Source organism: Budorcas taxicolor, chromosome 7 (genome assembly GCF_023091745.1).
Source record: "Budorcas taxicolor isolate Tak-1 chromosome 7, Takin1.1, whole genome shotgun sequence".
Lineage (NCBI taxonomy): Eukaryota > Metazoa > Chordata > Mammalia > Artiodactyla > Bovidae > Budorcas > Budorcas taxicolor.
In genome coordinates, this window is record NC_068916.1 from 58,262,017 (window position 1) to 58,289,270 (window position 27,254).

Consider the following 27,254-nt stretch of genomic DNA (forward strand, 5'->3'; position numbering starts at 1 on the left):
CTGGAGAAGGAAATGGCAATCCACTCCAGTATTATTGCCTGGAAAAACCCCTGGACAGAGGAGCCTGGTAGGTTACAGTCCATGGGGTCGCAAAGAGTCGGGCACGACTGAGCGACTTCACTTTCACTTTCATAGTTGAGGAAAATGGCTCAGAGACATAAAATAACTTGCTCAATGATAACACCCTTTGGGGAAGTGGTGGTTATGGGTCCAAAAATCATAATCAAGATGCCCCAAATCCCACGTCCAGTCCTCACCAGCACAAAGCCTATTGGTAAAGACAGGTGGCACATACATTCAGCCCAGGACTGGCTACAATTTCTGTGGGGCTCAGAGCCCATATTTCTAGAATTCTTGAACTTTATAAGCAGAGGGGCTCGAAATACAAGCTAGTCTTGTGGGTCCCCAGCTGTGTTTACCAGAGACCTAGGGCCCACTGAGCTTTCTCAGAGGATATCAAGAGTGGAGGTGGGACGCATGAAAGGAAAGTTGGAGAAGCCTCTATGCAAGCAGCTCCACTTTTACTAGGGTGATGATAAGATTGCTTGTGACTTTTTTTTTAAGAAGAGGTACACTCTGAGAAAATCTCAGATTTAACTCAACTAAAATTTTATTTAAAAACAGAAAAACTAAGGCCCATAAAGGCCAAGTGATTTGGGCAAAATCTGCCTCCAGTGTAGGAGACCCGGGTTCGGTCCCTGGGTCCAGAAGATCCCCTGGATCCACTACCAAGAAGTCATGCACTCTGAGTTGCCTGGCCAAACATGAAAATGACCTTCTACCAGCTCATGAAACACAGTGCAAAAGTTAGAATAGCCTGGCATGACTCCCTGAGACACTGTGTGATGAATTAGCTGATGTTCATTTATTCACTATTTCATGTAAGTATTTAATGAGGGTTTATTATATACCAGGCTTCCCTTCTGGCTTAGCTGGTAAAGAATCCGCCTGGAATGTGGGAGACCTGGGTTCAATCCCTGAGTTAGGAAGATCCCCCGGAGAAGGGAAAGGCTACCCACTCCAGTATTCTGGGCTAGGGAATTCCACGGACAAAGAGTCAGGCACGATTGAGTGACTTTCACTTATTATATACCAGGGATTGTGTTAACTGCCAAGAATACAACTGTGAAAAAGATAAATTTTGATTAAGTTACCAGTTCTTCTTCATTCATTCAAATATATGTAACTGTGAGTTAACTGCTGTGCAAAGGCACTGCCCTCAATGGGTTAGGCTAGTGGAAAGAGGTAAATAAGAATTTCTAATACAAGAATGATAAGTATCTAAAAGAGGTACACTGGTGAGTACACAGGTACACCTCATCTGGCTTTGAGGGCCCAGAAAAAGGTCCTGGAAACACTCCAGATGAAGCTGAGATCTGAAGGAGAGGGAGTGAGAGAAACCCAGTTAGCCTCACCTGAAAAATGAAACAATAATAATATCCTCCCCTCAGAGATCCCGTGAAGGTCCAAAGAGATATTCATGTGAACAGTCCAGCCTGGCACACAGGGATGGCATGTTACTTCTGTCCCTATCTTCATATACACAGGAGCTGACCAGGAACTGATGTCTGTCTGTCTGCCTGTGGCTGAAGACCAAGGAAGTCAGCAGCCCACACAGGAAGAAATCTGTCTCCAGCTTCCTTAGCATCTGGGTCCAAACAAATAACCAGGCCCAGACACTGCCCTTGGACAGGAGCCTGCATGGCTGGCCACTTCATTTGGGAATTTCACCCTGTGGCAAAGACTGCACCAATACAGGTTTTCTCCTGAAGTGGTTTCCTCCCTCTCTGCACCCGATCCCCTCCCCACTCCCACCTCCTCCCCACCCTGCCCCCATCCCCTCCCCACTCCCACCCCCGCACCGAGTGATTTATGTCCCACTGAGGGCCTTTTCCCCCTCAGAGCCCATCTGGCCTTCCTGCCTCAGCCTGCAGCGAGGGTGTAATCCTGTGTTTGCAGCTTTACCGACGGTTTCTATGGAAATTATGACAATATTACAGCTATTGTGGAGCCAAATGAATAAGGAGACGGGGTTTGAAAGGGGAAATCTGGAAATAAATATCAACAACCTAAGTCCTTAGCGACAATGGCTTGTTTTTCGTAATGTGGTTCCTACCCACAGTAAGAAACAATAACAAATTAGTATTGTTCTCATACTAATAATGTGAAGAAGGGTTATTTCTCAAATTCCTGGTGGAGATGACACAGAGAAGATAAAAATCAGGCCCCAAGCCAGTGCTCACTGGCAACAACCAGAAATGAGAGTCTCACTTATATGTGGACTCAAAAAAAACCCCAAACAAACAAAAACAAAAAACCTCATAGATACATGTGGCTCTTGCCACAGGCAGGGGAGGGCAAACTGGGTGAAGGGGGTCAAAAGGTACAAATTTCTAGTTATTTTCATGAGATGTAATATATAGCATGGTAACTACAGCTAATAATGCTATATTGTATGCTTGAAAATTACTAAGACAGTAGATCTTCAAAGTTTTCATCATTAAGAAAAAGTTCTGATTAAAAAAAAAGAAGTGAGAGCAAGGTAAAATTTTAGATAGGTTAGAGAACTGAAGCATGTAACTTAAGTAACTGAATATGTCCAATTTCTGCCAGGCTACAACTGCATCTGATTTGGTGTGGTTTGTTAACTACTCTCTCAAATCATCAGAAGAGCTTTGCAAGGGAACTGGGAAATAAAAAAGCTTATTTAAGGAAAAGGAGTGGTCAGCACCCATTAATAGTTCCCAAATGTTGAGACGATAAAGCAACCCTAAAACCAGACCCCACGGAGGGTTTCTTGCCAGCACTGTTCCTTACTTTCCTTGTGGCCCATATTTTCCTCCATGAGAAGTTTAATCTTTTTTTTCAACTATGTTTTGAAGTTCATTTAAGCAGGATTCTTTTCTTTGTAAGAGAAAATGCAATGCTTTTACTCAATTTCAAAAGCAATGCAAGTTCACTGTAAAAAAAAAAAAAATGTGAAAAATGTTCTTGGGACTTTTCTGGCTGTCCAGTGGTTAAGACTGTGTTTCTACCACAGGGAGCATGGGCTTGATCCCTGGTTAGGGAGCTGAGATCCATGCAGTGTAGCCAAAAGATAAAAAAAAATGTGAAAAATGTTCTGAAGAAATAGAAGAAAACACAAATTATCTCACTGCTAAGATTTTGTTAAGTTTCTGTTTAATTTTTTCATTGTGGCTGACAGTGCGGGTTTGGGGATTCAGACAGAATTCTGGCTTTGCAAGCTGTCTTCACTCACGCAGATTATTGAACCTCTGTAAACGTATTCTCCGGAGAAGGCAATGGCACCCCACTCCAGCACTCTTGCCTGGAAAATCTCATGGATGGAGAAGCCTGGAAGGCTGCAGTCCATGGGGTCGCTGAGGGTCAGACTTGACTGAGCGACTTCACTTTCACTTTTCACACATCGGAGAAGGAAACGGCAACCCACTCCAGTGTTCTTGCCTGGAGAATCCCAGGGACGGGGGAGCCTGGTGGGCTGCCGTCTATGGGGTCGCACAGAGTTGGACACGACTGAAGTGACTTAGCAGCAGCAGCCGCAAATGAGTTTTCCTACTTAAGCTGTTGCTGATGGTGGCTTCCTTTAGAGGGCGGTGGGCCTAACTAACCCAGGAACACCTTCTCACCCACTGTGTTTCCATAGCATTGTTCTTAATGGCTCCATAGTATTCTGTCCCATGAATAGGTCATAAATAATTTACAGTATCCTGCTATTGGATCAGACGTTCTATACATTTAATGTTAAAATAAAAAGTAACTTCCTATAAATAATCTCTAGTCATTCCTTTGTTGTTGTTGTTTAGTTGCTAAGTTGTATCTGACTCTTTTGTGACCGCATGGGCTGTAGCCCACCAGGCTTTCTCAGTCCATGGGAATCTTCTGGCAAGAATACTGCCGTGGAAAAAAAAAAGAATACTGGAGTGGGTTGCCGTTCCCTCCTCCAGGAGATACCGCCAACCCAGGGATCGAACCTGCATCTGTTGCACTGGCAGGCGGATTCTTTACCACTGAGCCACCAGGGAAGCCCCAGCTCTTCCTTTGCTTCCTATATGTTACTCATTAGAGAGGTTCAGTTCACCTGGTTTACAGCAAATACACTGAGCACATGTGACTGTGGAGGAATTAAGGAAGAGCAGTTAGGAGCAAGTGGCAGGTCACGCCCTCCTAGAGCTGAGCTAGTGGGCAGAGTGGAAAGAGCACTACCTAGGGAAAAAGGAAATTTGGGTCTTGGCTCCATCCTATCAACCCCCTTCTTCTAAGTGTGTGACTTGAACATGTGATCTAATCTCTCTTTTCTCATTTTTAAAATCTGTGTAATACTCTCCAGGGTTTTTTGTGAACAGAATTAAGAAATGTAAAATGCTTTTAAAAGTGCCTGGCACAGCACCATTCACAAAAGCCAAAAAAGAAGTAACATTCCAAATATTCATCAACAGGTAGATGGAAAAAAACACATGATAAATGGATTTGCCAATGAAGGTCCGTCTAATCAAAGCTATGGTTTTTCCAGTAGTCATGTATGGATGTAAGAGTTGGACTATAAAGAAAGCTGAGTGCCAAAGAATTGATGCTTTTGAACTGTGGTGTTGGAGAAGACTCTTGAGAGTCCCTTGGACAGCAAGGAGAGCCAACCAGATCATCCTAAACAAAATCAGTCCTGAATATTCATTTGAAGGACTGATGCTGAAGCTGAAACTCCAATACTTTGGCCACCTGATGCAAAGAACTGACTCATTTGAAAAGACCCTGATGCTGGGAAAGATTGAAGGTGGGAGGAGAAGGGGATGGCACAGGATGAGATGGTTGGATAGCATCACTGACTCAATGGACATGAGTCTGAGTAAACTCCAGGAGCTGGTTTTGGACAGGGAGGCCTGGCGTGCTGTAGTCCATGGGGTCACGAAGAGTCAAACACAACTGAGAGACTGAGCTGAACTGACAATGGAACGTTATTCTGCCACAGAAAGGAATAAGGTGGGGTGGTTCGTTTGTAAGTTCACACATTGAGTGTTACTTTTAAAAATATGCAGCTACTAGATTTTTAAGTATTACAGAGTAAAGACAAGAGGGAGAAGGTAGAAAAAGGCCACTCTGGACATCAGAGTTGGCAAAAGGTAAAATAAGAAAGGTATGAAGTACTGATGGGTGCTATAACATGGATGAACCCTGAAAACATTATGCTATGTGCGAGAAGCCAGGCACAAAAGGGCCTCATATTGTACGATTCCATTTACATGAAATGTCCATTACAGATAAATCTACAGAGACAGAAAGCCGATTAGTGGTTGCCAAGGGCTGGAGGGAGGGGCGAATGGGGAGTGACTAATAATGGGTGGAGAGTTTCCTTTTGGGGTGATGGAAAAGTTCTGGAACTAGAGAGTGGCAATAACTGTACAACCTTGTAAATGTACTTACTATGACTGAAATTTACTGAAAATGTTTTAAAATGATACATTTTATGTCATATTTTACCACTGTTTAAAAAAATGGTGCCTGGCATATAATAAGCACTCAATAAATTTTATTTTTCATCCTTATTCCCCTCTCAAGGTCTCAATTTTCCTGTTTCTAAAGTGAAAGAGACAAAATGATCTTTGAAACTGCTTCTAGCTCTGAGATTCCAGTCTAGTTGGATGAATTTGTCTAGTGATGGAAAACTCTTTTCGCTAATATCCATTTCCTGCCCTCCCCTCCTCTGACCTGCTCCCTGCTTTGGGACACTCACTTTTGAAGTTGCCAGCGCCTCTTCCACACAGTCCCTTCAAGTACCTGACAGACCCCTGACGGCTGGTGATCCAGAAGAGGCTCATGGTGGACTCTCAGTAAATATCTGTTGGACGCACGGAGGGATGAGAGAGTCAACGAAGGAAGGAGGGAGTGGAAAACCACTGACTCTGCCAGCAGGCCTCCTGCGTAATCGGCTGCAGCTGACCCCAAAGTCAGGTTTCCTGAACGGTGAGTACACATCTTCCAAGAGGTAATAAACACTCACCCAAGGACACTTTCCCTGAAAATTCCTAAAGACACTATTGGCTGAGCCACTATGTCCACTCCCAAAGCACCTTATTTTCAATCTGTTGACATGTCTTAAGAGTAGGAGGGTGGTTCTTTTTAAACTGGTTCAAGTAGGCAGAAGAAAATTTTAAAAAAAGAGTGAGTGAGTCTAGCCTCCTCCCTGTTCACTTAGTACTGCTGAGTTTTGTTCACAACTGGCAAGAGGTCTTTTCCACCAGCCCCGTTCCACTCTGCAGCTCCAGGCTGTTTGCTGCCTCGCACCTCTCCTATTTCGAGCACCCCAGCAAAGCTTGACCTCCTCCTCCTCCTAATCGCTCAGACTTCCTTTCTTTTTTCCTCACTGTCATTTCCAGGTCATCCTCTTTACCCCTCTTTTTCTTGTCTGTTTTTTACAAAGCCTTGCCTCCACTTCATATTTCATTCTCTAACATACCTTGCATTGGGACTTCCCTGGTGGTCCAGCGGTTAAGAATCGGCCTGCCAATGCAGGTTCAATCCCTGACCCAGGAACTAAGACTACACATGCCATAGGGCAGCTAAGCCCACACACTACGGCTGCTAAAGCCAGCATGGCTACAAGTCTGTGCTCTACAACAAGAAAAACCGCCACAAAGAGAAGCTGGCGCACCACAACTAGAGAAAGTCTGCAGACAGCAATGAAGACCCAAGGCAGCCAAAAATAAATAGATAAGTAGGTAAAATATTTTTCAAAATAGCTTGCACTGTTTTCCTCTTTATGGTCAGATACACATTTATTTTTAATATTCTCCCTCAATCTTGGACATTCTGAAAGGTGGACAGGTGTTTTGGAGCCTTTTAGATTATCGTGTATAGTTCCTATACTTCTTTCAAATTTCTAAATCTTTTCATATTGACAAATTGCCATGATTATTCTGCCATTCCAACACACACACACACACACACACACACACACACACACACACACACACCTATGTTGCTTTTATTGTACTCAAGGTCAGGGATTGACAACCTATTGCTCTTGGGTCTAATCCAGCGTACCACCTGATTTTGCAACTAAGGATTTACTGGTACACAGCCACATCCATTCATTTACACACTGTCTATGGATGGCTTTGCTGTATAGAGTTTAGTAGCTAGGACAGATACCTTATAGCCTGAAAGGCCTAAAATATTTACTATTAATACCTGGGTCTTTACAGATAAAGTTTACAAACTCTTCTTATAGACAATTCAGTGACACCTCATCCTTTTATTTTCAGACACTTAGCTGAAAACAAGAATTGCCAGATATCGTCTTCATTTCAAATCACTTCCACCTATTTCCCCCTCCCTGCTCACAACTTGTAATCTCACTGGCTTCCTGACTCTCCCTTGCTGGTATATAGGAGAAAACTACATCTCTGGAGAGGTTTTCCCTGCCTACCAATTGTATGAGATACCACCATTCATCAACAATATTTTTTTCGTTCTCAGTATCCATTTATCACACAACTTTCCACCTCACTGACTTTATTTATTTCTATCTAAGTGACAGGATGTAGTCAGAGGAACACAGCTCCTCCATAGCCCGCTTCCAATTCCATGTAAGGACTGCAGCTTTTCTGGATGGATATAGTCCAGCTTCTTAGAAATAAACTAAGTGATTCTGCTCTCAAAAGAGACGGTCATTAATAGTGGTGCATGGGCTCTGGAGTCTGCAGACCTGGATCTGAGCTCCATCTCTGCCACCATCCTTTAAATACTATCTGCCCTTAGCAAGCAACTTTAAACCAGGTCAAGCAACCAGCAAGCCACAGCACCCAATGAATATAATTATAAGACAAAAGCAAACGCAAACAAATGTGACCAATTCAAACTTATTCAAACTTATAAGCTTCTATACAGCAAGGAAATCATAAACAAAATGAAAAGACAACTTATGGACTGGGAGAAAATATTTGCAAAAGATGAGACTGACAAGAGCTTAGTTTCCAAAATATACAACCCACTCACACAACTCAACCAAAAACCCATATACAACCCACTCACACAACTCAACCAAAAACCCATATACAGCCCACTCACACAACTCAACCAAAAACCCATATACAGCCCACTCACACAACTCAACCAAAAACCCATATACAGCCCACTCACACAACTCAACCAAAAACCCATATACAACCCACTCACACAACTCAACCAAAAACCCATATACAGCCCACTCACACAACTCAACCAAAAACCCATATACAGCCCACTCACACAACTCAACCAAAAACCCATATACAACCCACTCACACAACTCAACCAAAAACCCATATACAACCCACTCACACAACTCAACCAAAAAACCCATATACAACCCACTCACACAACTCAACCAAAAACCCATATACAACCCACTCACACAACTCAACCAAAAACCCATATACAACCCACTCACACAACTCAACCAAAAAACCCAGACAATCCAATAAAAAAATGGGCATTATACCTAAACGGACATTTCTCCAGATTCTCAACAGACACATGAAAAGATGCTCAACGTTGTTAATTATCAGAGAAATGCAAATGAAAACTACAATGAGGTACCATCTCACACCAGTCAGAATGGCCATCATTAAAATGTCTATAAATAACAAATGCTGGAGAAGGTATGGAAAAAAAGGAACCCTCCTACATTTTTGGTAGGAATGTAAATTGGTGCAGCCACTGTGGAAAACAGGATAGAGGTTCTTCAAAAAACAAAAAAATAATGTTGCCATATGATCCAATACTCCGAGTCCTGGACGTATACCCAGACAAAAATGTATTTCAAAAAGATGCATGCACTCTTATGTTCAGAGCAGCACTGTTCACAACAGCCAAGACATGGAAACAACTCAAAACGTCCATCAACAGATGAAAGGATAAAGAAAATGTGGTACATATATACAATGAAATACCACTCACTATTGCTAGTATATGCCATCAAAAAGAGTGACATAATGCTATTTGTAGCAACATGGATGGACTTAAGAGATTTTCATACTAAGTGAACCAAGTCAGAAAGACAAATACCATATGATATCACTTACAGTGGAATCTAAAATATGACACAAATGAACTTACCTAGGAAACAGAAGCAGACACATGGACATAAAGAGCAGACTGTGGTTGCCAAGGGGGAGATGGGGTGGGGGAGGCATGGATTGGGAGTTTGGGATTTGCAAATGCAGACTACAATATTACATATAAAATGGATAAACAACAAGGTCCTATTATATAGCTCAGGGAACTGCATTAAATATCCTGTGATAAACTATAATGGAAAATAATATTTAAAAGAGTATATATGTATTGGAGAAGGAAATGGCAACCCACTCCAGTATTCTTGCATGGAAAATTCCATGGACAGAGGAGCCTGGTAGGCTACAGTCCATGGGGTCACAAAGAGTCAGACACGACTGAGCAACTTCACTTCACTTCATGTATATGTATAACTGAATCATTTTGCTATACAGCAGAAGTTAGTGGAAATTATAAATAAACTATACTTCAATAAAATAAAATTTAAAAAATAACTATTAGGCATTTGTAGCATTTCATGATAACTATCTGAGTCCCTGTTTACTCATTCCTTCCCTGGCTCTATCTCCTGGTCTCTTTCTAGGGCCACCTCACTTCCAATATTTTCAGCTTTAGCCACTGAGTTCACCTTTTGGACTCTACCAAACTCTTTTGATTCTAGGAGTACAGTCCTCTTACTCTCCCACAGGTCTCACCAATAGACAGTCTATTTTGGATAATCCTCTTAACCAAACCAGTTCTAGGTGCTGGGCCCTATTTAGTACTAACTCTTAACTGCCAACATATATTAAGGCAACAGCAAAGTGGTGTATAAAAAGCAATTGGATCACCTAAGAGCTTAAATTCTACCTTGTTCATTTCTAGCTTTGTTTGACTACAGAAAGTCAAATCATCTCTCTGAGATTCAGTTTCTCTTCCAGACTATGGAGTTGTTAGTATCTATTTTGTAGAGTTATTGTGAGGATTAGAAACGGCAGCATCTTGTATCAGTTAGTATTCCATAAATGATCTTTTCATTAGAATATACCTTGAAGCACATATTTGTACTCTAAACTCAAGGAAAAGTAAAATTACTATAGATTAGGGTAGGAACTACTTTGGTAGAGAAAAATTCTCTACCAAGGAGAATTTTGGTAGATTGCCCTTTACAGATTTCTTTCTTCACTGGTTTTTATCTCCAGCTAAGACTTAAAATCTTCTTCTCATGTCTTTTACTTTGTCCGCATTTACTTGGCTTTGTGTTCCCTTAATCTCATCTGCTATTGAGCAGTTTGGCCTAGACTGCATCTATCTTTCTTACAGAATTTACACAAAACACCTTCCTGGCTTTATACACTGTAGAATCTTGCCCATGAAGTTCCACATCGGAAGCAACCACCCCATGCTCAGTAATTCTGCAGCATGAAAATGACCATACCACAAGTGTCCATTTATAGGAAATTCCCACAGACAAATGGTAATGAAATGGATATACAAAAAGATTTAGCTAGAAGGAGGTCTACCACTTCCTTATTTACAACAGCAAAAAAGGGGAAAGTAAAAATGAAGTCAAAATTGAAAGCAAAACATAAATTTAAATGGTCCAGTTAGAAGGAATAAGTGATTAAATATATGATGTCTCACAGCAGAGTACTATACTGCTACTGTAAGTTATATTTTGGAAAAATCTTTGATGCTCTGTAAAGGTACCATAATAACTTAGATTTTAAAAGATATATAGTTTAGGATTTCAGATCCAGCATGTAAGGAGCTAAGAAGTTGCCACTTCATCCTAACAAGTAAAAAGCTGAAAAAATGTACCAGTTCTTAGATCCAACAGAAAAGAGAGGACACAGAGAAAACCACTGCCTCCCAGACTGGAGAAAACAGAGGGGTGAGTGCAGAATCACACCTTCCCGGAGCAGAAAGTCAGGAGTGAACACTCCCAGAGGAAACACTGCTGAGGCAAGAAACGCCGACCTGGAATTGATGGATTGCTGGAGGCACAGCTTGGCCAACTCGGAGAGTTAAAAATGCCAGGGGACCCAGTTATCCCGTCATCAGAGAACCCTGAACGTTCTCTGACTGCTGCCTCCATCTCATCCTCAGAGTGAATATTAGAGAAAAAGCCCTGCGGCTTCTTGCTGGGAGAGGAGTATTTTTATTTATACCAGAGCATTCTGTAGGACTTCCCTGGTGGCTCAGACAGTAAAGCGTCTGTCTACAATGTGGGAGACCTGGGTTCGATCCCTGGGTCAGGAAGTTCCCTGGAGAAGGAAATGGCAATCCATGCCAGTACTCTTGCCTAGAAAATCCCATGGACGGAGGAGCCTGGTGTCCATGGGGTCGCAAAGAGTTGGACACGACTGAGCGACTTCACGTCACTTCAGAAGAAACTACTTCACCAGAGCCTAACTTGCTGTGTTTGATCAGAGCCTAATCTACCTGATGGGGGGAGTGGGGGGAATATCCAGTACTAACAACCTCTAGCCTTCCATGTGGGAGAAGGAAAGTACACAACTCCAGTCCCCTCCAGCCATCCTGTCCCACCTAATGGGTGACAGGGAAGGATTGTGAAGTTGCTAACGTTCAGATTTCAGAAGTATAGGCTCATCAAAAGACTGAGACCTAATCATAGCACTGCAGAATGCTTCCCCTCCACTCACATCTTACCACCACATTAGTGAAGGTCTACTTACTGGAGTTTCTTTTACCTAGTACATGTATCTAGCTTTCAACAAAAAATAACAAACCATACTAAAAGTAAAAAAAAACGAACACACTGCACAGTTTGAAGAGATTGAATGAACATCAGAAACAGAGTCATCAGGTATAAAGAAGAGTATTATTTAATGATAAAGGGATTAATTCTCCAGGAAGGTATAACAAATCTAAATGTATATGTACTTAAAAACAGAGCATTAAAGTATGTCAGGCAAAATCTGATAGAACTTCAAAAAGAAAAAGATAAATCCACTATTACATTAGAGATTTTAATACCCCCCTATTAAAAATGGACAAATCCAGTAGGCAGAAAAGCAATAAAGATGTAGTTGAATGCAACAGAACTATCAATTAACTAGATATAACTGATATCTACAGACTATTTCATCCAACTACAGCAGGCTTTACATTCTCCTCAAGCTCACACAAAACATTCACCAAGATCTATCACATTTTGGACTATAAAACATACTTTAACTAAATTAAGAGAATAGAAATCACATAATATTTATTCTCAGATCACAGTAGAATTAAACTACAAATCAGTAAGAGAAAGATAGCCAGAATATTCCCCAAATACTTGGAGATTAAATAGCACCCTTCTAAGTAACACACAGGGCAAAGAAGAAATCTCAAAAGAAATTTTAAAATATTTTGAGAAAATAAAAGTGAAACCACAACATACCAAACTCCATGGAATGAAATTAAAGCAGTGCTTAGAGGAAAATGTATAACATTGAATGCATATATTAGAAAGGCAGAAAGATCTAAAATCAAGTCTAAGTTTTCATCTTGGGAAACTAGAAAAGACAGACAAATTAGATCCAAATTAAGCAGAAGAAAAGAAAATAAAAAACAGAACAAATCCATTCAATTTAAAAAAAAACAGAAAATTAAAACCAAAAGCTTGATTTTTCAAAAAAAATCAATAAAATTGATAAGTATCTAGGCAGGATAGTTAAAGAAAAAGAGAAGACATAAATTATATGTATAAATTACATATATCTGAAAAGAAGAGGGGGATATCATCATATACATTAAAAGGATAATAAAGGAGTATTATGAAAAACTCTATGCCCATAAACTTGATAACCCAGATGAAATGGACTCATTCCTTGAAAGACACAATCCACTAAAACTCACACAAGAAGAAATGGACAATCTGAATATTTGATGATAAGAAACTAAGGAACCAATATTATTCAACTTCTATACTTACTATAAAGCTACAGTAATCAAGACAGTGTGATATTGCCAAGAAACAGATCCATATAAATACAGTCAACTGATCTTGGAAGGAAAGTTATGACCCACCTAGATAGCATATTGAAAAGCAGAGACATTACTTTGTCAACAAAGGTCCCTCTAGTCAAGGCTATAGTTTTTCCAGTGGTCATGTATCGATGTGAAAGTTGGACTGTGAAGAAAGGTGAGCACCCAAGAATTGATGCTTTTGAACTGTGGTGTTGGAGAAGACTCTTGAGAGTCCCTTGGACTGCAAGGAGATCCAACCAATCCATCCTAAAGGAGATCAGTTCTGGGTGTTCATTGGAAGGACTGATGCTGAAGCTGAAACTCCAATACTTTGGCCACCTCATGCGAAGAATTGACTCATTGGAAAAGACTCTGATGCTGGGAGGGATTGGGGGCAAGAGGAGAAGGGGATGACAGAGGATGAGATGGCTGGATGGCATCACGGACTCAATGGACATGAGTTTGTGTGAACTCCGGGGTTTGGTGATGGATAGGGAGGCCTGGTGTGCTGCAGTTCTTGGGGTCGCAATGAGTCGGACACGACTGTGCGACTGAACTGAACTGAACTGATCTTGGACAAAGGAGTGAGGGGAATACAGTGGAACAAAGACAGTCTTTCTACAAATGGTGCTGGAACAACTGGACATCCACAAGAGGAAAATGAATCTAGACACAGATCTTACACCCTTTACAAAATTTAGTTCAAAATGGATCACAAACCTAAACGTAAGTGCAAAACTCTAAATCCCTAGAAGATAAGATAGAAGAAAATCTTAATGACTTTGGGTATGGCAATGACTTTTTAGATACAACAGAGGTACAATTCACAAAAGAAATAACGAATAAGGTGAACTTGATTAAAATTTTAAAATTTCTGCTCCATACAACAAAATGACAAGAGAATCAGAAGACAAGCCACAGACTGGGAGAAAATACTTGCAAGATACACAAACGATAAAGGATCCTTGTACAAAATATAGAAGAATGCTTAAAACAATAATAAAATGAACAACTCAATTTAAAAATGAGCAGAAGACCTGAACAGACACCTCACAAGAAGAAAATAATACAAGATGACAAGTAAGCATATACAAACATGTTCAGCATGTTATGTCATTAGGGAGCTGCAACATAGTTGGAACTAAGGCAACAATGAGATACTACTTCATGCCATTTCCTTCTCCAGGGGATCTTCCCAACCCAGGGATTGAACCCAGGTCTCCTGCATTGCAGGCAGATGCTTTACTGTCTGAGCTACTAGGAAAGCCCCACATACATACCTATTAGAATGGCTAAAATCCAAAATAGTGATAATACCAAATGCTGACAACGGTGTGGGGCACCAGGAATTCTCATTCATTGCTGGTGGGAATACAAAACTTTATGAGACCATTTAGAGATTTTTTTTTAACAAAACAGAACATATTCTTATCATACAATCCAACAATCACACTCAATTTACTCAAGCAAATTAAAAATTTATGTCCACACAAAAAGCTTCAAATAAAAGTTTACAACAGCTTTAATCCTAACTGCCAAAACTTGGACACAACCAAGATGTCCTTCAGTAAGTGAATGGGTAAGTACACTGTAGTAAATCTAGACAATGGAATATTCAGTGCTAAAATGAAAAGACGTGGAGGAAATTTAAATCCATATTACTGATAAAATAAAACAACCTGAAAAGGTTGGATATTATATGATTCCAACTGTATGACATTCTGGAAAAGGCAAAACTATAGAAACAGTTTTTTAAGAACGTAGTTGCCAGGGGTTAGAGGAAAGAGAGGGATGAATATACACAGCACAAAGGATTTTTAGGGCAGTGAAAATACTCTGCATGATACAATAATGATGGATACATGTCATTATACATTTGTCAAAATCCAGAGGATGCACAACACCAAGAGTGAACCCTAATGTAAGCCATGGACTTCAAGTGATGAGAATGTGTCAATAGGTTCTCGATTGCAACAAACTCTGATGCTGGTAATGGAGGTGGTTATGCAAGAATGGAGGAGGTTATGCATGAAAAATATGGGAAATCTCTGTACTTTCCACCCAATTATGCTATGAACCTAAACTTACTCTCAGAAATAAAGTTTAATAAATGCTTCAAAAAGTGGTTTAAAAAATTGCTTAAAAACAGATAATGCTACATGTTCCAACTTGTATTTTGAAATGGAGAAAGTAGACTCCTGTTAACAGCAGTTTTTTTCTGGGGGACTATGATGAAAGGCACTTTATGTTTACCTATTTCATTCATCTTTGTTCCTCCAATACTAGTTTTTGATTGTGCACCTACATAAATAGTGCTTAGTAAATGGTTTTGAATCAATGAGAAAACAAAAAATTAATGCATAAAGGGAGACCTGGGAACTTTTCATTATATTTATGGTGACCCTTGTTATCCATATCCCACTGGCCCAACCCCACACATACATTTATAAAGTACACTGAGCACTAACCAGCACCTGGCCTGCAGCCTCATCACAAACCTTCAAGGGCTGTGAACTTTTCTCTAGTTGCTAGTCCATAAAAGAGGATATGTCCCTGAAGAACTCAGGCTGACAATGAATCACTAATGACTATAACATTAGAACCACTGACTGCTACAGCATTGTTCCAAAGACCACAGACTTACAGGTACTCACCCAACTGGGTGGGCAAGACAAGCCACCAGAGTACAAGAAAAAAATATCAGGACATACTTGTATCTCTGACAATATCTCTTTTTTAGTTTGTACTTTTTCTTTGTATTTAATAATGTCATAAGATATTAATACATTATTTGTATATGTAACTTACATATATGCATGGCCTGCCAAGCAGGAGATACCAGTTCAGCCCCTGGGTTGGGAAGATCCCCTCAAGAAGGGAATGGCAACCCACTCCAGTATTCTTGCCTGGGAAATCCCATGGACAGAGAAGCCTGGTGGGCTACAATCCATGGAGTCACAAAACAGTTGGACATGACTTAGTGACTAAACAACAACATCTATATGTAGTTTTAAATTTAATAATGCCATAAGATATTAATATATTTATATATGTAATATATATATGCACATCTGTGTACACATATATGTGTGTGTGTGTATATATATATATATATATATATACAGAAAGAGAGCATGCTCTAAAATTTTCTGCATAAAGGTACACAATCAGAAAAGGTTATAGACCATCTGGTCCAGCCCCTTTATTTTAGAAAAGATGAAACTAAAACTCAGAAAAGTGAGGTAACTTGCCTAACTATTAGTCAGTCGTGTCCGACTCTGTGATCCCACGGACTGTAGCCCACCAGACTCCTCTGTCCATGGGATTCTCCAGGCAAGAATACTGGAGTGGGTTACCATGCCCTTCTCCAGGGGATCTTCCTGACCTAGGACTCAAACCTAGGTCTCCTGCATTGCAAGCAGATACTTTACCGTTTGAGCCACCTGGGAAGCAAGTTTAACAACCTACCTAAACTGTATAGCTGAAGAAAACTAATGGTTAAAGGAAGGTAATGCTTTACCCAGTTGTCTTTTTATTTCTGCCTCATTTCACTGATTTTGACGGAGTTGAACTGTTTTTTAAATATCACGTGAGGTAAATTTTAGCATTTTCCTAAAAGTTTAATTTTTAAAATGTGCTTACACACCCAAATGGAGCTTCTCCCTTGTCCTGCAAAAGGAGGGCTGAACTTGCACTCAAGGATGGCACTCTTCTCAGCCAGATTTCCTCTTCCTAGGGAGCTTTACCTGCTGTCTCACCGGAACAGTATTTGCAGGGATAATGCTCAGTGGAAACTAATCAGAGAGAGAATCAGCTATAGAAATCACTAACAGAAAAGCATCACAGACAGTCCTCTGGTCTTCTAAAACATTACTAACAAGCATCGTCAGCAAAACCCAGTCGTCAGGGACCATTACTTTGAGGGAACTTTGCCAATCATAGCATTACTTAGGAGGCACAGTTTTTATGTTCCTCAAATGCCTACTGTCAAACTAAACTAAAGTTTTGAATGGTTTCAAACACTTCCAGGTTTAGCGAAGTAAATATACTCTTCAATTCAAGTGTGGCCTGAGGGCCAGGAAGAGCCTTTCCCCCAGCCTGAGTGTATACTTTAGTTTGTCAGAGCAGCAAATGCCTTTGCATTACGGAGTGTGGACGGGATGACCAGAGAGACCTAGAATTCTATTCCCAGCTGTCTTCCTTCGTGGAGGGTAAGAACAAAGACTTCATTTCTCTGAATTATTTTGAAAACCATCACCCAGGATTGGAAAAAAAAAACACAAATGGTAAAAGGTAAAAGGCACATCTCATTTGTTTCAAAATTCTCTCCTCCTAGAACCAAAAGCCCTGCTGAATTCATAAGGAAACATTTTGCACAAAAATGGCCCATGTGAGAAGCTGGGAACTAGAAAGGACCCCCAGTTCCCAAAAGGGAGTTATCAATAGACCTATGTAATCATAATGTCGTTGCTTTGTTTTTACGGATGACAGTCTTTGCAGAATCATTTGCTCTTGGCAGACCATATATGATAATTCTCCTCCCTTTAGTAATTTCTTCACTGCTAGAGAAAATTCTGCATATGTGGAAACCATCTTGACAAATGGTGAAAAATATTTTCTTTTCACTTAGAATTGCCTTTTTTATACTGTCAGAAATTATAAACAAAATGTTGTGTGGAGAATTTTGGCAATATGAATGCCTAGCATGAGAAAAATGTAAATATACAATTTAACAAAATGTTTACAAATAGGTCCAGAACCACAAGAGAAACACCCAGAGATATCTCAAACCTGGAACTTGGCATTTGGAGGATAATTCAGTGACATTTTTTATGTTTTTATTCCGAAAAAACACTTTTGTTATTTAATCCTTTCATAAGGTATTCATTTATTAACCAAACTGATTTCCTTCAGGTGGGAATTAATAACTACATATGCTAGAAATAGAGCATATTTTAATTTTATCATGGTATTTTTTAAAAAACTCTTTTGATAGCTGCAGAATTAACTTGCAAGAATAAGGATTTTGCAGCAAAGACTGTTCTCAAAGACTGAGCAACTGAGCTCCAAGCATACTGAATCATGGGCTGGCAGGGAGATGTAGATGGTTTTTAAGGTGCATGTAGTGGGAAGATCTGTGTGTGTGGTGTGGGGTGTGTGTGTGTGTGTGTGTGTGTGTGTGTGTATCTGTTCTTGACATGTAACCAAAATGTAGGGCAAGGGCAGATCTTTCCACTATCTATGTCAGGCACATAGAAAATGTTCAAAAAGAGATATTATCAAATCTATAGACAGTTCAAATCTGGAATAAGGGATATTTTATTATAGAATTAAGCTCAAAATTATCCTGATAGTAGAAAAATAAGCTAAAGTGGTGATGAACATTATAGAGGGGGAAAAACTTAAAATCCTATAGTTAAAGGGTTTTTCTTTTCTTTTGGTTTTAAGTTCAACTGTAGCAACATAGTATGCAGATATCCTTGCTTTAAGAAGCAACAGTTGGAACTGTACATAGAACAATGGACTGATTCAAAATTGGGAAAATAGTACAACAAGGCTATACACTGACATTCTGCTTACTTAACTTCTATGCAGAGTAGATCACGACAAATGCCTGGCTGGATGAATCACAAGCTGGAATCAAGATTGTGGGGAGAAATATCAACAACTTCAGATATGCAGATAATACTACTCTAATGGCAGAAAGTAAAGAGGAACTAAATAGCCTCTTGATGAGGGTGAAAGAGGACAGTGAAAAAATTACCTTGAAACTCAACATTCAAAAAACTAAGATCATGGCATCCAGTGCCATCACTTCATGGCAAATAGAAGGGGGAAAAGTGGAAGCAATGACAAATTTTCTTTTCTTGGGCTCCAAAATCACTGTGAACAGTGACTGCAGCCATGAAATTAAAGGACACTTTCTCCTTGGAAGGAAAGCTATGACAAACCTAGACTGCATTGTTCAAAAGAAGAGATATTACTTTGCTGACAAAGGTTCATATAGTCAAAGCTATGGTTTTTCCAGTAATCATGTACGGATGTGAGAGTTGGACCATAAAGAAGGCTGAGCTCCAAAGAGATGATGCTTTCGAATTGTGGGCTGGAGAAGACTCTTGAGAGTACCCTGGACTTCAAGGAGATCAAACCAATCAATCCTACAGGAAATGAACCCTGAATATTCATCAGAAGGACTGATGCTGAAGCTGAAGCTCCAATAGGTTGGTCACCTGATGCAAAGAGTTGACTCATTGGAAAAAACCCTCATGGTGGGAAAGATTGAAGGCAAAAGGAGCAGGGACGACAGAGGATGAGATGGATAGATAGAATCACTGACTCAATGACAGGCATCTGAGCAAAATCCAGGAGATAGTAGGACTGAGGAGCCTGGAATGCTGTAGTCCATGGGGTCACAAAGAGTTGAATATGACTTAGCAACTGAAAAACAACATCCTGGCTTATGCGGAAAAGTTTCTGAAGGCTTGAATGACATAGAATTTACTATGGAGACAACAGCAGGACATGGATTACTGAATTATTATGTGTAATCTTTACTATAGAATCATAAGTTGTATATAAATCAGGGAAAGTAACTAGCCTAATGCACTTGGGCATGGCCATATCCCATGTAGAACACTGTGTTCAGTTCTGGGCACTATATTTTTGAAAGAATATGTATAAAGTATCTGAAAAGGAAATCCAAGTGGTGAAAGGCTCATAGCAGGGAGAGCTGAAGAAACTAGGAATAATAAGGCTAAAAAGGAGAATTTTAGGGAGAATGTGCTAATTGCCCTAAAATGTATAAAAGGCAATAAAAGCAAAGGATAATAATAATTAACATGTATTGAGTACCATATACAAAGTAGTCACTGTTATCTGCATTTTGCAAAGGAGGAAAACTGAAGCCTGGAGAATACGTTACACATCTATGGCCACATAACTTATAATGGTTGAGCCAGTTTTCATCCCACTTATCCACCCACAGATCTGGGAGAGAGATTAAAGCTATTTCCCAAATATTTCTAATCTCCATTTTACAGAATCCTAGAAAGACTGTTAACTTTCTCAATATTTTTGAAGGTGAACATGAACTGATGATTTGCTCTGGTCCAGGAAATATGGCCATAAGTCATATACATGACTTTAGTGTGGGAGTTTAAGAGTCTATGAGCAATTTACCACATGCTTTTCATACCTTGGATGTGAGGACATGGAACCTCCATCAGTCTAGGTCTCTGAAGGGCAATGATTAACAGCTGTCCTGAAGATCCATGATAGACAAGTAGCAGGAGCAAAAACCAAACCATTATTGTTCGATTAAGCCACTGGGATTTGAGGACTGTTTGTTACTGTGACATTATCTCAGCTTTTCTGACAGATACACAAGCCTACATGCTTAAACTCATTAAAATATTTTGCCATAAGGAAACATTGTTATTCATATATTCCCAGAGCCAAGAATAGTTTGTAGAAACTAAGGTAGGTAGACTTGGACTTTTTTTTTTTAATGTAAAATGCTCCAAAATTGCTTCATGTGAACAAGTGAGCTCCCTGTAAATGGTAGTATTTAAACAGAGACCAGATGATGATTTTGTACCTACATAGCCAAAAAGATGGCTTCATTATGGGGGTTTTATCAGACTTTTATCCAGCACCTCCAACGTACCAGGCATTTCGGCCACAAAGATAAATCCAAACACCCTATCTTCATCCTGGAGGAAATAAGTTCAGAAGTAGATAACCTCTGATGTCTCTCCGATCAGTGTGATTCAACTAAATTAGAGATAATAATATGGTCTGGATAAAGCTGACAGCAAGCCTGAACTTGGAAATAAGCATATAGCACTACAAATCCTGGTTGTATTATTATTTTTCAATTAAGAGCCAAAAGTACAGGGTTTGCAAAAAGAAAGAAAAAGACAGACATGTTGGGTTTAAAAGAGGAACATTTTCCCTTTCTCTAGTTACCATTCTTAAATCCTGCAAACCAGGCACATTATCTGGCTTACATCAGGGGTGTTCCAGCAAAGGGAATAGCTCTGACTCATAGCAATTGTTACCGACCTTTTCCATCACCTCTCCCATCCCTTCGAATCAGGAAGGGGACATTTCAATACTTATCAAAGTCAGATCTGAAAAGAGGCAATAATCTTTCCCTAGGGCTATTCTTCAGTTTCAAAATCAGCCAAACCCTTCTCAAAAGGTCAGAAGCTTTTCCTAAAAGGGTATTTAAGTGGGACCTAGAGGAATCCCACATTCTAAGGATGATGTGAAAATCACAAACTAAATGAGTGATTCCAAGACATAGTGACGTTGTTCCCCAAAGGCACCTTAAAACCATACTCATTTTGGTCCTTTCTTTCCTGTTATCAATTCTTAAAACTTAGTTTATTTTTTTTTTAACTTCCAAAAATTAAGCAGCAGAGAGAAGTTCTCTCCTTTCACTGGCTCGCTGCATTTTAATGGAAAAACATCTAAAACTTGGGTTAGCATTAACTTTAATTGCTCTGAGGCAAACATTTCCATTTCAGGTTATGATTCATAACCGTATTAGTCCAATACAATATATGCAGGCTGGATTTTGCAGCCATTATCTAGACAAGGGTGAGGTATCTGATTACTATTGTTCCCCAACTCAAAAGGGTCAGTTTGAACTCCTGAATACTCCAATCCCTCCCGCCCAGGCCCTGAGTTTTCTGAACTATAGTCCTGCTTTTTTATGAAATAAATGAGGGCAAGCCGAGTTTCAGTGCCACATCTTAAGTGCCATATCTTAAGCTCAGTGTGACATGAGTTTCTGAAAAATACGCACAGAAAAAACTGGCTTTGGCACATGGAAGAGCAGTGGGGAACTTGCAGCTGTACTAGTTTAATATGCGCCCTTAATACTCTTGCCTATTTTCAAAAACACAATACCACTCTTCCCCAGACAGCTGGCTCCCCAGCCTCCTGGCTCCCCAGCCTCGCGCCAAGCTACCTACACAAATATACACTTAACAAACACAGATGTGAAATGTCGACCCAGGGCAGAAGAGAAGCAAGGGGTTTCGGGTGTTTAGTCTGGTGGCTCCACACTGAAAAGTTTCAGGAGCAGAGCTGATGTTGGAAGACTGAGAGGGGAAACCGCCCAGCCTGTACTTTCATCCGGGTACTATGGAGATGACCCCGCTTTCCCGGGACCAGTTTGCCCTCTGCCCTGGTGACCTGGGTTGAGATTTAATCTAGAGTCCGAAGGGAGATCAAGAAGATAATTGTGCCTGGTGGGTACTCAGACCGAGAGAAGGGCTAGAAGTCACTCAGCCTTCCTGCACTGGCCGGGCTGACACACCCACTCAGAACCGATGGCCCGGGGATGCGGCAGGGAAGGGAGGGGACCCACGCACCCCGTGTCCCGCGCGCACAAAGATGCTACAGTGGGGACACGCGTGAATAACCCAGATTCCGGCTGGAAGGTCTCGATGCACTCGGCATCCTCCCCCTAGTCCTCCATCCCCCCCCCCAACAAAGTGAACGAGAGAAAGTTGTGCCAGGGCCAAGGCGCCCCGGGGCTGGAAAGGGAGCGAGGACAGGAGGAGAGGAAACCCGGGCCCCCTTACCTTGTCCTTGGGGCCGAGGTTTTGCAAAACCTCCTTGCCGGTGGCGCTCCGGATCTCCACCCCAGCGGGCGCGGGCGACGCGGGCGCGGGCTCCCGGCTCTCCTCCCGGCCTTGGCCCCGGTGCGGGGTATCCCCCTCGGCGCCAGGTCGGCTCCCCGAGCTTCGGACGCTGCCCTGGCTGCTCCGGGGAGTCTTCGCGCCGCGCTGCCCCACGCTCAGGGCATCGAAATCCAGCGTCTTGCTCTCGAAGGCGCCCTCCACGTTGCAGAACATGCCGCCGTACTTCTGCCGCGGGACCTGGTCGGTGGTGCCCGGCCTGGCCAGGTACACGGGCAGATCGTCTTCATGGGAGCTGTCCCAGCCTCTGCGGCCCGAGGCCATGGTTGGATCGCGACAGCGGCCCGTGGGTTCTCTTCCCCAAAGGCGGAAAGGGCAGCAGCCGGCAGCGTGCGCCGAACCACAGTGACTGGGGCGGGAGGAGGCGCCTGAGCCTTCGCGCCAGAGGCGGCAGTGCTGCTCCGGTTCCTGCCAGTCCCCTGCGAGCCCCGAGCCAGCGAGCGCAGCGCTTGGGCCGGAGCGGCGGCGTGTTCCGCTCGCCCGCCTCGCCCGCCCAGCCGGCCGCACCTCCTGCGCGCCGGGACCCTAACGTGGCCTCGCGATCACGCGTCCCCGCCGCCCATCCAAAGGAGAAATCCAACTTGGCGCGCGCGCACACACACAGGCACGGTTCCAGCTCGCCCAACAACCCCCAGGTTGACACTCAAGAGCTCGCCTCACTCACATGTGAGCACAAACTCCGTTTTACCCACACTCATTCCCAATTTGGCCTCCCAAACACAAGTCTCTGCCCCACTCAGGTGAGGAAACTTTGTTGGCTCAGCTGGGTTGACATAAACTCTAAATTCCTCCTAATTTACAGCAACACACACACATACACACAAACTCAGATTTACCAGACTCACAATCTCAGACTTTGTTTACCCGTAATCCCAGACTCTGTCTCATCCTAATCTTAGAGTTTTCTCACAATTGCTCCCTGTTCTAGACTCTGCCTCACAAACCTGCTCCCTCACATAATGAACTCCTGAATCATTGGCTTACAGAGCCCTACAGACACATCATCTTATTGACAATCACAAGAAACCTGTAACAGACTCACACACTTCAACTTATTCTTTTAATTTTTCTTTGATGTGGACCACTCCCCAACCAGGGATCCAACTGCACCCCTTGCATTGGAAGGGGAAGTCTTAACCACTGGACCACCAGGGAATTCCCATTTCAACCTAGTCTTACTTCATATATTTCACCCTGGATTTTGCTTTTTATCCACCCTTAATTTGTTTATTTACTTTTGGCCATGACTTGCTGGCATGTGGGATCTTAGTTCCCAGACCACAGATCAAACCTGCAGCCACTGCATTGGAAGGTGGAGGCTCAATCCCTGGACCACCAAGGAAGTCACTTAAAAGATTTATTTGGTTTGAATTGTCTGGTTTTCTACTATGTGCTTACCTAAATAGGTAAAAAATGAAAACCGCATCTTTTTTTTTACCTTAAGGTGTCAGGGTTTTTTGTTTGTTTGTTTGTTTTTGGTTGAACCTCCAGCCATGAGGGATCTTAGTTCCCCTGATTAGGGATGGAGCCCATGCCCCCTGCAGTGGAAGCCCAGAGTCTTAACCACTGGCCCACCAGGGAAGTCCCTATCCACCCTTGATTTGCATCACACACAATTACACTACTGATCAGACAAACCTTGCAAAGTACTCTTAATACTTTGTCCTCATCGGACAACTTCCTGGCTGATACCTCACTTATTGAGGCCAGAACCCTACACTTGGCCCCACACACAAGACCAGATTTACCTCAAAATTGAGAACCAAAGACTTTTGCCATTCCTATTAGCGGACACACATGCAGGTATTACTCATGCATATGTGCACTCTCACATCCACAGCCTCTTCCACGTCCACCCACGTACACTCTATGCCAGACTGCCCCCTGAACACAGAGTTCACAAACTCAGAGCTCACACAGTATGTGCACACCCTGCCTAAGCTCCAAACCTGTAATGCCCACCTTCGACCGGACCCCTTCTTGGAAATTCACTCTTGCAGTTACTTAGTCATTGAACATGAACTGCACGCCCACTCTGCTCTTCAGAAGGTACTGGAGAGACAGTGTTAAACAAGGCAGATGAGGGCCTGCCCTTATTGAAAGTATAGACTGCAACCACCCATCTGGGTAGCTCAGTCATTCACTGGCCTGCCCAACTTCATCTTCTGAATTCTCCGCTACATCATAAGCTCCATGAAGACAGATATTTGATCTGTTTAGTCTACCTTTGAATAATATCTTGAGTTGAAAGCATCTGTTGGCACTTAAGGGACTCCGTAAATCTCTTTTGAATGAATGGATGATGATGATAACATTAAAAACAACAGTAGGGAACATTCATTGGTACTGTTGCTGTGTGCCATTTGTTAATGTAATTGTTTCCCATATATGTATTAATTCATTTAGTGCCCATAAGCATTTGGAAGGTTTCTTTGTGTGCATAGACATGATCTTTAAAGGCATCTACACTGAAGTTCATGAATTGAAACTCTGAACATCAGTTTGGGGGGAAATTGGGATTGTGGGAAGTGGGATCTCAGTGGCAGGCCTGTAACAGCCTTGGTGGTTTGAAGGATAGAAGTTGACATAAACTCAAATCAAAGACAAGTACATTGACACCAGTTATACCTATCCCACAAAGAGGAGACAGGACCTTAAAGACTGTCTATACTCCATCAAAACTGTCTATACTTCCTTTTTAACAAATGCTGGTGATGTTGGACTCAGAAATTTATGTGAGAGACTTCCCTGGTGGCCCAGTGGTTAAGAATCTATCTGCCAGTGCAGGGGTCACGGGTTTGATCTCTGGTCCAGGAAGATTCCACATGCTGTGGGGCAACTAAGCCCGTCTACTGTAACTGCTGAAGGCTGTGCGCCCTAGAGGCTGTGCTCTGCCAAAAAGAAGCCACCACAATGTGAAACCCATGCACTGCAGCTAGAGAAAGCCTGCACACAGCAATGAAGACCCAGCACAGCCAAATATAAATCAATATTTTTTTAAAGAAATGTATATATAAAAAAGAAATTCATGTGAAATATCCATAAAACAGGCCATTCTCTCCCTCTTTGCTCCTATAGGTTACCTTACCTTCTTCTCCTTTCCCATTGCTTTCATTTCTCCTCCTTTAATTGACTCATCTTCAGACTGTTAGGAGGACACTTCCTATGTGTCCAGGATTGTCCTGGGTTCCTTCCCTGGTGGAACACAAGTCTAGTGGCGGGGAACTGACAGTAAGAAAGATTAGGTCAGATAGTCATGAGAATTATGAAGAAAGTAAGATAGCCAGTTTTTTAATTGGCCAGCCAGGAAAGACTTGAAGTCTTCCCTCTCTGACTTTCTATAAACACTCCCGGCACCTTCACTGTCAGGAGCAGCAACAATAAAGATACCAGCTAACATTTATCAGGAATTCTGTGCTAAGTTCAGTGCTAAGGATTTCCATTGTGTCTTGATTAATCTTAATGACACTATGAGTCAAGTGACATTATTTTACTAGAGAAGCTGAGGCTCTTAAGTGCCCAAGCTATGACAGAATGGTAACTGGAAGCAAAATATGTGCCAAGAATCCAAGGTTTCCTTTGAGAGGAGCACATTCTGAAGGTAGACAAGGCTTGTCTGTTTTCCCATGTGTGGGCATAGATATGCTCCATTATTCGAGTTACATTGCCTCACCACTATGACTGTTGCAATGTACATGCCCCATAATTACATTTGTTGATGAAACATCACCTTTAAGAGTCAACAGCTGCATATACACATATGTGTTTAATTAAGAAAGCCAAGCAGTCCTGAAATGAAGACTGAAATGGGAATGGCTGATCTGACTCCAGTTCTGCAACTCTGTGGCCTCTGGCCAAGCATCTTACTTAACTTCTAGATGTCTTTCTTCTTTGTATTTGCCTCACCCACTTAACAGGATGATTAAGGACTTCATTCCTTGAGTAAGACATTGTGCTGAGAACTCCACGTGCATGGCCTTAACCTTCATAACAACCCCATAAATTTGGTGTGATTATTCTCATTTGACCAGTGGAGAAAATAAGGCCTGGACAAGTTAAATTTCTTGCCCAAAGTATCACACCTAGCAATTCAAGCTAGAATTCAAATCCTTCACCAGCTAACTCAGAGCCTGTGCTCTTAAAAAACACCTCACAACAGAGTTCTGATGTAAGGATCCAAAGGGGGAAATAAAGGAAAGACTAAAAGTGAGATGTTAACAAAGAAAATTATTCTAATAATACCTAAACAATATCCAACTGTTTCAGGGCAGAGGTTAACTTTAATCAGACAAACACTCACATAAAGAAACACCCTACCAGTGCCAAGCTAACAAAGGACACAGCCCCACGAACACACAGTGATCTTGTCACATCTCTCCCTAGAAAGGTTGAGGAGACATTACTTAGGGCAGTCACAAACATAAGAGGACTATTATGTCTGTGGCCACCTTAAGTCACTTCCTGCTGAAAAAGTTATCCAAAACCACATACAAACAGCAAGCTATTTCCCTAACC

General features: G+C 41.6%; 1 protein-coding gene across 1 annotated transcript in view; it reads right to left on the reverse strand.

The window, feature by feature from the left end:
* DPYSL3 (dihydropyrimidinase like 3) overlaps positions 1-23,111 on the reverse strand; it is a 114,102-nt gene extending 90,991 nt beyond the window's left edge. Inside the window, exon 1 of the mRNA XM_052644391.1 lies at positions 22,623-23,111. Within this exon, the coding sequence (XP_052500351.1) occupies positions 22,623-23,003 (381 nt within the window). The 5' untranslated portion in view covers positions 23,004-23,111. The remainder of the gene's footprint in view (positions 1-22,622) is intronic.
* Between the last annotated feature and the right edge of the window lie 4,143 nt (positions 23,112-27,254).